Here is a 12610-nt window from a genome sequence, read left to right on the forward strand (position 1 = left end):
CATCAGCTGAAAATGCATATATATATATATATATATATATATATAATATGAATGATATATAATAACGGCTTACGCATTCTAATTTCTTCCTGAAAGTGTATCCTTTTCACTTGGAACTTAGAAGGTCTAATGATTATTACCTCTTCAATGAGTGCTCCCTTAGGTTTTTGGCAGGGACAGTGGTTCATGAAATCATCTTTGGCCTCTTTCATGGCTTCGGCGTGATTCAGAGCTTTGAAAAAGCTTTTCTCTCTCTTTACATCCCCTCCGTCCCTCTTGCCCTCCCCCCTGTGGAGTGAGCAGACATGTGCAAGAGCTGGGGGCTGGGGCTGGTGCCGCAGTGCCCGGGGGCCGATGGCAATGCAGGTGTGGGGATAGTGCGGGACGACCGTCCAACAGTCTGGAGCGGGCACGGCCAGCGGCATCTGCACGCAAGTAAGAAGGCTCCCAGAGACTTCACCGGTCACAGGTGGGATTTGAATCCATCACTAACACCATTAAACCAAGCTGCCTCTCATACCACCCATGCCTTGTGGAAATTCACCAGAAATGTCCATTTTAACTCCGCAAGTATTTTGAGGTATTTTTAGCATTTCTTAGCCTTTTCCATTCATGAGGGGTGAAAAGAATCTGCCAGCTGAACCAAAAAACCCAACCAACCAAACAAAAAGAAATGAACAAAAACCAAATCAATCTTACAGCCATCAGAGTCACTCAGCCAAATGGGATGTTCTCGAAAAACCAGGTCAGGGGACCATAAAACGGATCCAGACTGCTCTGTTAACTTCAGATCTACTGCCTAATTTTTCGCTGGACGCACTTCTCAATTTCCATCATCCTGGTCCAGAGCCTTTTATGGTCTGAGCACACGGGTAGGTAACCAGAAACTCCTGAATCCTGCAGTTTGATTTTGTCTTAACCCTGGCATCCGTGAGACTGCCTGCCCTTCCCCCCCGAGTCCAGAGACCAGCTCTGAGAAAAAACATTCAGCTGAAGGGCCATTTGGATGGGATTTGGTAAATGTTCCTGAACTGTCACGGATCACGCTCTCCGGGACCTAATTGAAAGAGGCATCTGAGTGAGAGGGAGACCGCTAAGCACATTAGCGGCATTCAGGAGGGTCTGGGTTTCCTGACATAGTGCAGCATCAGAACATAATACGCATCAGAGACTTTCCTCAAATAGCCTTAATTGCATTTTGATGTCCTGGTGACTGTGAAGATTATTTTTAAATCAAATTGGTGCATTAGAATTACATTTAGTTTTAATTAAGTTGATGCATTTGCCAAGCAGTAATGTACTTAGAGAATAGAAACGAGACACCAAGGAGTCTTACTCTCTTACTCTGTCTCAAAGGCTCTCCTTTTCTGATTTTGTGGAGGATGCGTAAAGGCTTACGGAGTGAAGGACAGAGCCACACAAGTGGCAGGCCAGACCCGAATGCAGTCGGAGAACTGAACATCAGGAACCTTGCTTGTGGCCTTGGGTGCAGTGCTACTGGCTCACTTTGGACGTCACAGCTGTTCCCAAGTCTCGCAGATACTCAGAATCCAGGGGAGCTCTTCAGATTTCCAAGTGGGATCTGACCCCTCGGCCTGGGGGGAAGCCTGGGATCTCTATTTTAATACGACTTTCCTGGAGGTTCTTTGGGCTTGTCACAAGTGGTTTAGCAACCCTAACCATGGGTCTCTCCTCTGTAAGATACTAAATTGCTGGGGTAACCTCACAGATTTGCGAAGAGAACTCAAGGGGATGTCAGGGAAAACTGGGAAAATTGGGAAGACTTTAAATTAGACAGAAATAGTACCGATCTGGGTGTTTAGGGCATACCCTTCCCCCAGCCATCTTCCTCCTCATTGTCTTTTGAGCTGTTTTACATTTTCAGGGAAATGGATGGTAATGTAAATGACGTTTGTCCCTAGAAATGCATGTGAATTGTGTCTGGCGGAATGCACCCAGTAGTTACCTGTAAGTCCTGACCAGTTCAGCATGCGTTTGTAAATTCATGTCAGCACTCCTGACTGCCTATGTGTGTGTGATGCTTGAGTTCTCCTTTGCACCAGATGGGACATTATATTGGTTCTCTCGTTAATGAGTCAAATAAAATTTTTGACGTGTTCATTTTATATTTGTATAGAGTCATAATTTTACCTTCATTTCAAAAAAAACCCTTTATTTACTTATTTTGGGAGAGAGAGAGAGAGAGAGAGAGAATAGAGAAGGGTCAGAGAGAGAGGGAAAGAGAATTCCAAGCAGCCTCTGCATTGTCAGTCTGGAGCCCCATGTGGGGCTCGAACCTATGAATCAACCGTGAGATCATGATCTGAGCCAAAACCAAGAGCTGGACGCGTAACCAGCTGAGCCACTCCGGTGCCCCAATTTTATTTTAATTAAGAAAAATGATCAGTGAACCAGAGTGATTTTTCATGAACACACTCTATAGGTCACAAGCTTCCTGGTCTTAAAAACAAGACTTAACACTCTTAATAAACTTGTAAGAAGTGATAAGAATGGCCAACATTGGCTAAATTAATACACTGTCTCAATCTGCTGGTGAGAGCAAATTGTCAACCTCATCGGAGAGGAAACCCACACAGTCAATGCCGGATGGAACGTGCGGGGTAAGGCAAGACCAGGGGACTGAGAGTCTGCGCCCCTGGGTTTCAGCCTGAGCCTCTCCGTTCTACCGGTCAGGTTTTGGCCCTGGTTCTCCCAACTTACCCCCAAAAGGTGACGGAACTGACGAGGGAGCATGAGGCAGGCTGAGGGGCAAAATGCAGGCTGGCTCAGCCCCCCCCAACCCCAGGTGGGATATGGGTGATATTCCTTGTCCACTCCTGGCTCCCCAAGAACAAAGGAAAGGGGTTTAAGTACTTGCCACGGTGATGTGGGAAACAAAGGCAAGTGGAAAATGAAATTCCCTTACTGCCTACAGCCCATTGGGAAGTCCTTGAAACTGGCAGAGTGACCTCCTTCTAGGAGCTCAGCTGCCTCCATGATGACATTTTTTATGGGGGCAAAAGAGAACCTTAGCTTAAAATTATCCCAAACTCCGGGATCCTGTAAGTCTACTTCCTTTATCTCAACTGCCCCAAGGTATATGCTGGAATCCGGCTCCAAACTTATGGTCTCTGATACACACCTGAAGGGTCTCATGACTGAGGCTTTATTAAATGGTAATAAATGGTGTTTCCCTGGCAACAGCTCGCCCCTCAAGGTCCTGGAAGCCTTGCTTCCAGAATTCCCTGGAGACTTACTCTATCCCTGCCCCCCTCCCAACCTGAAGGTATATAATGAGTTACCCATCACGACCCCAGTGCGGCTCTTCCTGCCCACGGGTCCTGTCCCCATGCTTCAATAAAGTCACCATTGCACTAAAGACATCTCCAAGAATTCTTTCTTGGCCGTTGGCTCTGGACCCGATGAACTGCCCCCCATCCCAAAACTTCATCAGAACCATAAACCATCTCAGTCGACTATGAACTATAACAGCCTGGTCCATTCACTAAGCCCAACTGAAGTTGAAGAGTCTTCCCAGAGTGAGGACTGGTGCCGGGAACCGCACCGGCCTCTCTGGATGGCAAACACAGCAAGGAAATGGCTATGTTTGTAGCTCCTGCCATGAGAAATGAAAACTGGTATCTCCTTCTGCTCGTGTTGGATATAAGCCTGCTGGTATTGACCAGGCCTCACTATATTCCATATCAGACCCATATTTTGAATACAGATACCTCATAAGGAAAAGCATATTCCTGCCTTTACAAAAGAAATTTTGGATGAAAGCTCTATGGGGAAAATTGTCAAAAGGCTCTTCCTATGGGTCTTGCAGATCTGAGACTTAGGGGGTTAAGAACACAAGAATTACAACTGAGCCTGGCCCTGAGACCAAGGGCCTATTTTGGGGTTAAGAGCAAAACATAGTTACCACTTAGACCTTTGCTAATTGGTGAAACATAACAGTCCCTTCCTCAAGGCCTACTTTCCACAAACACCCTCTCTTACACTGGCAGCTGGGATGAGGATGGATAACAGTAGCTAAAACATAAACCCTGGTGCAAAGACTGACCCATTCAGGGCCCCCATGTTAGTCTCCACAAACAAACCAATTCAGAAACATTCATCCTCTCGAGAGCCAGACAAAATACTCCTAACTTATCTATATACAATTTGACCTATATGTTATCCTGTTTTCAACTAAGAACATTCTGTTATTTCCTTGGTCAGAATAATTCTACTATTGTTATCACAAAAGACCTCCCATTGTAAGAAATTCCTTTCTATGACTTCATCTTGTTGCTGAACCTTTAAATAAAGACACAAAAACCGACAGGACAGAGATGCCTGCCGGGTGATCAGAAAGAATCTCCGGGGCATCTCCCACTCTCTTTCTCTCTCTCGCCGACACCGTCCATCCTTCAGGGACCCCCGGACCTGCCGGAGCCGGCTCCGTCTCCGGCAGACTGGAATACAAGCAGTTATGAAAACAGGCTAATGCCCCTGCAAAGAATTTGTGCCGCCTCTGTGGTGGCTTGGCGATACCCCCCACTGAGTACCTCTTAAAGCAATTCTCAGGCTCCGTCAGTGACCCCATCCTTCCTTCTGGGAAGAGAGAAGGACTGCTCGCTAACCAAGCTGCACAGGCACCCAGGGCGCCTGTTGCTGGAAGCCTGGGGTTGTTGTAATGCCTGCTTGCAAAGCCTTCCCGGCCCCCCGAGGCTGCTTCGACGTCTCCTTGAGGTGCTGTGGCAGCCTCCCGGACCCCCTCCCCGCCCACAAGAGCTCACAGCGGAGTGTCTACTTTTCTGCTCTGCCCGGCCCTGTGACCACTTGAGCTCTTTGAGGGTAACAGCGCCAGTGAATTGTTCACCCAGCAGCCAGTCGATGCCCATTCACCAGGTGGGGAGCGGTAGAGAAGAAACGAATTCTGAGAATGGCCACACAAGGGTTAAAATCAGCTCTGACTCGATTTCAAGCGATGCTCTGGAAAAATCAGAGAGAGACGAATTCAGGCCATCCCATCTCCAGAGGTTCTCATGAATATTAGCTAATGAGGCCAATGGTCGCTTTGGTTTCCTTCAGACTCAACCACGGAAAAATCCGAGAGTCACTGCTTCCAGGAAAGAGGCTGGCAACTTAAGAATCTAAATCCTTATGTGGGGTTACAAAAAAATACATTTTTCTTGGAAGCCCTCTCCCCTCCCCCAAAGTGGGGTGTTTGGATATACCCTGAAGTAGAAATTAATTTGTATCTTTCTCAGCATTTAACAATACTAGAAAAGCAGCTCCCTCTTTCCATCTCCTGGCTCCCAAGCTTTCTTTTTTTTTCCTTCTTTCCTCTTTTTCGGCCCCTTATGAAACATGGCCATTATCATATAAATTTGTTTGGGGAGAACTAATAAAAATGAAAATGACTTCGATGTGGGAAGCCAAAATGGATTCTTCGGCATAGGCGTATGGTCACTAGAATATGCATCTGGACCCCTCCGTCTTTTATTTACTCCCCATCCTTTATTTCAGAGCCACTTAAATGTCTTAGAGGCTTGTGTTTACTTGGAGTTATTTACATCCGTTGCTTATTTACATGATATATCAGCACGGCACAGCCATGAAAATTATTCTTATTGATTTTTAGAAGGTGTGTCGGCGTGGATAATAAGCAATGGCTCTAAGACCATTTTGCAGACTTTTGGATTCAAAATCAGCCAGAATAATGGATGGAACTGGTTACGCTGTAAATGCGAAAAGCAGGGTTTACTTTCATCAACAAGCTAAGCATGTGCTGTCTTGCTAACAATGTGTGTGTATGTGTGTGTGTGTGCATGAATGAATGTGTATTTGAGTGTGCAAGAATGTGTTTGTGTATCTCTGTGAGTGTATGGGAGTGTGTGTGCATAGGTAAGTGTAACACACATGTACACTCACCCACTATTCTTGAAAGATGACTGGGCACAAAGTCTATGTGCACTTACAAGGCAACATATATGATAATGATGACAGTGCTGATTTTAATGAGGTTCTCAGTTTGTATTTGAAGTAGCATTTAATTTTATTTTATTTGACTTTATTTTATTATATTATTTTATTACCATATCTTATCTTGAGAAAGAGAGAGCATCAGCAGCGGGAGAGAAAGAGAATCTTAAGCTGGCTCCACAGAGCCCCATGCAGGGCTCAAGCCCATGATTCTAGAATCATGACCTGAGCTGAAATCAAGAGTCAGATGCTCAACTGACTCAGCCACCCAGGCACCCCGTAAGTAGCACTTTTAAAAATCTTTGCTGGTGTACTAAGTTGTTCGTGCATAAAGTGTGATTTTCAAAGCCCTTAAAAAACTTGATAATAAAGGTCAGTGGTGGAAATTGTTTAAGATTCTAAGTACAGAGGTCGATCTACTATAGAAGCTCCTTACACTCAGACAGAGGGATGGGGTGCTCTTTGATGTTATCAGACCTCAAACCGTCAGTGTTAGTTGGGGGATCCAGAGCACGACGGTCCCACGTCTTTCATGTCGGTGGTAAAATGTCATGCCTACAGGTCGGGCACTGCACAATGTACTCATACGATGAGCGACAGGATATCATAGCCTCCATATTGCTGGACAAATTAGATAAAGTCCCCTTGGATATGCTCAAAGGCCAGAGAGAGCCTTTTTTTTCCAACTATATATCCTTAGGGCAGGGTTAATGAGGTTCAGAAGACTTGGAAACCACACATGTTGTGAAAAGATGCAAATTATGAAGAGCAGTTGATCTAAAATATACCGTGTCCCTTGCTTCATACTGGGCATGCAATTCCACCTTTTAGTTACATTATCTAGTTACAGCCTTAGTCTTCCTTGGGAGGAGAAAGCGTAGACCCCAAGAGATTGAATAGTTTGCTCAAGTAGATGCCACGAGGAAGGCTCAGAGCTGGAAGACAGACCCTGGTCTATGTGACTCCCAGTCACTGCTCTCTTCTGCACTGCTGCCTTGTTCTGTCTTGCTGTCTGCACCCGATGGACAAGGGTGTTAGCGAGAGAACTCCAGCAATCTGGGGAGGTAATGATGGATGGATTTATGAGGGGAATTTATGTTGCGCTGAAACTGTAGCAAAGCAGACTGTGTGAAGCCTCCGCCTTTAGACGGCATTTGGAGACCAGTGATGGGACCACGGCATTTCTGAGAGGGGTACTCGCCCCAAGAATAAGGGGGCGGCATCCCAGCTTCTCCTTTCTGAGGCTTACTCCCCCACTCAACCGTGAGTGCCCAGTGAGGGGTTAGCAGGGTTTCTTCCAAATTGTCTTAAACCCTTTGATCTCCTTTTCTACAATTTCTTCTTGACAAATAATATTCATCGTGGGTTTGAGACCCATCTCCTCCAGGAAACAGGCCCTGGCTAAGCCCTCTGAGCTTGGTTTGCTTCCTCTTTTATAGTTTTCATTACATTATCATGTACTTGAAGTGCCCACTAACTGTGCATGCCAGGTATAGCATTCATTCATCCATTCATTCATGACCTATTTATTAAACATCTACTATGTTTCAAGAACTATGCTACAGGGATATATAGGCTAGCAATCACAGATTTGTTCTCACGGAGTTTATGAGGGAGATAAAGGTCCACCAAATAATTCCAGAAATATATAAATACAAGCTGAGATAAGTGCTTTAAAGAAAGAAAAATGGTGTCATGAAAGCAGGTAGCAGAGGACTCTCACCCAGATTGGGGGTATCAGGAAAGGGCGTATGGAGGAAGTGAAGTCTGAGCTGTGAGGGCACGTGCGCATGCGGGTGCCTGTGATGGTGGTGGAGGGTGGGTGGTGGGAGTGTCAGGGGCAGGTAGCAGTGTGGTCCTTCTGGGGAAGAGAAGAAGCCAGTGTGGAGGGAGCAGAGAGGTGAGGGACCCATCATACAAGACAGAACAGAGAGGTCCCCAGGGATGAGAGTGTGTGGGCCCTGGACATCTTTGTAAACACTGTGGTCTTTCCCCAAGGGAAATGGGAGGGCCCTGGAGACTTTGGGGCAAAGATGCGTGCGTTGTGAGCAGACCTAAGGCGGGCATAATGATGATCTCCTTTTACAAGGGAAGAAGCAGAGGCTCATGTGGCTTGTGTAACTTTTCTAGCAGAGGCTAGTGAGTAGCTTGGCTGGGAGTTAAACCCTTATCAAGGGCTGCCCACATTTTTTTTTTTTTCTTAAGTATTCGGTGAATCTTTTTGACATATTCATTCTCTCTTCCTCTGTCTCTCACTTCTTAAGTCTGAAAAGGAAGCCTCTACTTCTGGAGTATGCATGGAACTGACTGGAATTAACACTATCAAGATCCTGCTCTGTAGCAGATATTGTTATTTTATTTAATCAGAGGGATCCCATAAGGGAAAGACTCATTATCCCTACTTCCAAGATGACAAAACAGATGTTCAGAAAGTTAGATAATAAGCCCTATTGTTAGAAAGGAGAGTGGTTAGGGTAGGAGTCCATTCTATCTGATTCCCATGTTGAGATGCCCCCCAGTACACTGTACTGTCATGTTATTGACTTCTCCACCCAAAGTGGGAAGGGAGGGATGGGGGCCAAGACTAGAAATGCAGAAAGGTCTGGATTGTTAGCTGTTGGCAGAAAAGCTTTCCCCGTTACTGAGCAGATCCACAATGGATGCTTGCCGAGGCAGCGATTTAGCCGTTCTGGTCTACGGCTCCTGGCTTTGCCGGTTGGGTCTTCTTTGACCTCAAGCTTACACTCCAAACCCTCCCTGTGTCTTCACCTCTATTTGTCCTCTGTCCCCTGAGTGAGAATGCAGGCAGATAAGAATATTTTGTTCAAAGGATTTCCCCCCCACCTTACTGTTTAAGGAGAAAAGGAAAATTCACAAAGCCCTAGTTCATTCAAGGAACGATACCAAATCCCCAAAAACATTGCTTTACATATTCTGAATCAAGTGTCTGGCTTTTAAAATGGGAATATACAGTCTTTTGGCTGAAAAAAAAAAAAGAAAAAGAAAAAGGAAAAGAAAGAAAGAAAGAAAAAAAAAGAGTATGATTTATTACTCCAATCTTGCAGTCTATGTAATGCAGGCATTTCACTCTTGGGAATGAGGAGTCCTGTTTGCCTCAAAGCAGACTGTAAATGTTTGATTCGTGACCAGACGACTTGACTTTTAATGACCTGCAACTGTCTAAAATAAGCACAAAAATTTATGACCTACCACCAGGCAGCTAGATACCATTTCTCAGTCCCCTAATAACACCCTATATTTCTCTGGAATTGTTTTTTTGTTTGTTTTTTTTTTCTATCAGATGGCTTCAGAATACTCTTCTAGAATAAAATGGTGGGACTGACATAATACGAAGTTAGTCCACTTTAAGTCCTAGATGTCCCAATGACAATCTCAAGGGCACCCTACACCGCATTTACTGCAAAGTGAATATATATCACCCTCTTCTTCACCAGCCAATAGTTGAGTACGGACGGTCAGCGGAAGGCCAGGCGGCCTTCCAGCGATGACCCTCGGGGCAGGCTCTGACCCCGGGCGCGTTACACCTCTGCTGGAGGGGCCTCACTTGGGAAACGCCATCACCTCCTCCGCACTGATGCCAGGCCTTCGGGGCGTTTACAGCCCCAGCCAGTGAGTTCAGCGCGGCGATTCTCAATCAGTGATGGAGGAAACTCGGATGAGGAGAACCTCATTGTCAGAACCAATCTAAGGCTCGGGGATTCAGGTCCCGAACTCTCTGGAAAGGCCCAAGAATCACTCGGAAGGAGATGGCAAATGAATACTGAAACCCCGCTGACCCTGGGTGTGAGCCAGACGCCAGCAGGGCATACACGTCAGCGGTGGAGTCTTGCTGGACTGGGTGGGGGGTCAGCCGAGCTGGGGACCTGGACCCCACAGCACGAGGAACCCGGGAAATAAGGGGGGGGGGCAACTGGAGCCTTGTCGGTAGCTCTTTCCTCATATGGGGCTTTGGGTGAAGTGAAAGAGGAGAGGCTGATGTCACCGAGGGGGGACATCACTCAGGCACCTGTGGGGGGCACCCTACCTGGGCACTGGCACAGCCTGAGGGGGGAGTCCAAAGGGCTCCAGGGTGGAAAGACAACACCTTCCGGAAGCCATGTGGCTGTGGTGACCGGTAACGATAAGCTGGGCTGCGTGGTACTCAGACAAGTGGAGTCCCCTCAAGCGGAGCCAGCTGTCTAACAGGCGGCCACGGTTTTCAGTGCCACTTGGGCTCCCTTGTTGTCTTCAGAAGAGGAAGCAACCCGTCTCCAAGGGAACAGCTGGCTAGAAACGCAGCCCCTTCTCTCCTGCTCTTGGATTAAAAGGTACCAAACCCTTAGGTTTTGGGGTTGTGAATGGAGGACTGAAGCGTTGTCTTTGAGAGAAGCCAGTAAACACCACATTACGAAACCTGTAATAACCACCAGATACTGAGGGTTTGCTCCCCGTGCTCTATGCTTTCTGAATTATTCATTTTATCCTCAAAAATAACTCAGGCTGAAGGGGCCATTGTTACTCTTTTATAAATAAGGAGGCCAGAGCAATGAGATGTTTCTAAACTGCTTAAGGTCAGGCGACAAGTAGGATGCAAACGCCGCCCTGACTCCAGCTTCACGACCCCTGAAACATGAGCAACATACACTGGTCAGGAGAAAGTTCCAGATGTCGCGAGGGGCCTGCAAACTCACCTTCGGCTCCCCGGTCACCATGAAGTGGGAGGGATCGGGAAACAAAGCCCAGCTCAGGGCGTGCAGCGGGGGGAGCTGCTGTTCCCCCACAGGTTCCACACATGAGTCTAGTCTGATCCTTCAATCTATGTTCATCTGGGCTTTACATATATACGTCTTTAGTCCCCAGTAGACCCCACAGGATGCCAAGTGCATCTCATGCTCGGGCTTCAAGAAAACACCCAGTTGCATGGATGATGCACTAAACCACGCTTCTTCAAGTGTGGATCCAGATAGGCGCATCAGAAGCACCTGCGGACCAGTCAGGACGCAAATCCTCAAGGCCCCCCAGCCGCCCGTGCCTCCCAGACCTGCAGAATCAGAAACTGCAGAGAGAGAACCCGGCAATCCGTCTGCAAACCCGCAGAGCAGGTCACTGGCGGCACAAAGCCGGGTGAGAATCTGCTTTACACCAAGAGGAGGTGGCGCTAAGTGAGTTCTTTTTTCCACATGAAAAAACGTCGACTTTACGTTTCCTTTTTCTTTTATTTAAAAAAAAAAGATTTTACCTCATTTCCAAATCTTCATTCTCCTGTGGTACAAATTTGTACAAGGCAACATAGGTGTTCATCTGTAATGGTTCTTTGGAAAGAGACCCCTGAAAGAGAAAATTAAAAAAAACACAGATGAAAGAGGGAAGGAGGAAGAAACTGAGAGAAGAAAGAAACCAGAACAGGAATACGTGAGTGCAATGTAATTCCGGTGTATGGATTATAAGTCTTGAATCATCTAACCATTATTAAAGGCTTTGTTTCAACGAGAGGTCTATTTTAAGTTTGTTTGCTAAGTTTGCTTTCATTGGTCAGAAATAACTACAAATTTCTTCAAATAAATCCTTCCTTTGCAGATAGATAGCATGTGTTTGCACGTATAGGAGGATCAGGAGGAACTTAACGGAGGACCGTGGGGGAGAAGAAGGGGGGAAACGGTGGGGGAGAGGGAGGGAGGCAAACCATGAAGACTCTTGAATGCTGAGAACACACTGAGGGCTGTTGGGGGTGGGGGAAGGGGAGGGGGGTGATGGGCACGGAGGAGGGCACTTGTGGGGATGAGCACTGGGTGTTATATGGAAACCAACTCGACAATAAACTATTTAAAAAAAATCCTTCCTTCACTATAGTTGTTCACAAGAGGTGACAGGCTTGGCCTGAAGAATGGGAATATTGGGTCTATAGAAATAGGGACATATGAAGAGTAGTAAACAACTTTCACTTCCTAAAATTTCCATTTTATCAATTAGCCTAAAATTTGGTATCTAGCCTACCAAAGGAACTAAGGTCTATTCATCTGGGAATTAGTTGATGCATGTTGTGAAAAAAGCCTTGTTTTGGCATCAGCTTGATTTAGTTGATATCATAGGATCAGCATCTCCTGACTATGAAACCTTGCAATAATGATAATAAAAGCTACCCTTCTGCTAGTTTACTGTGTGCACCAGGCATTATGGTACATGCGTTAGCACACTCGAACCTCCAACAGCCCCCAATTGTCTCCAACTTAGAGATGATGCAAGAGCCTTATAAGTGATATATAAATATTACCCATTATTATGCAAATGAATTTCAATGCTATATATATACTTTATAATATATACAAGATATACAATAAATATAAACTATATAATATGTAAATACAATTGTGTAATATTACTATTGCATAACAATACACAACATATGTAATACAGACACATATAATTTAGCACATTATATATGTGCATATATGTGCATATTATATATGTGCATTATATATTGTATATGTAATATACAATTGTATAATACATTTAAATACGTAATAATATAAGCATATACAATATATATCAGACATAAGAGTTATACACAACTGATTCACTCTGCATCCAAAGTTCAAGTACCTTATGCTATATTATTTCTGTCCTAGTTTATCATATT

General features: G+C 45.5%; 1 protein-coding gene across 1 annotated transcript in view; it reads right to left on the reverse strand.

Moving 5' to 3' along the window:
* The window catches only part of STAC (SH3 and cysteine rich domain), an 80597-nt gene that overhangs the window by 14982 nt on the left and 53005 nt on the right, over positions 1-12610 (reverse strand). The window contains exon 8 of the mRNA XM_077754500.1: positions 11213-11301. Within this exon, the coding sequence (XP_077610626.1) occupies positions 11213-11301 (89 nt within the window). The remainder of the gene's footprint in view (positions 1-11212; positions 11302-12610) is intronic.

The sequence above is a fragment of the Crocuta crocuta genome, unplaced genomic scaffold (assembly GCF_008692635.1).
Source record: "Crocuta crocuta isolate KB4526 unplaced genomic scaffold, BGI_CrCroc_1.0 scaffold70, whole genome shotgun sequence".
Classification (NCBI taxonomy): Eukaryota; Metazoa; Chordata; class Mammalia; order Carnivora; family Hyaenidae; genus Crocuta; species Crocuta crocuta.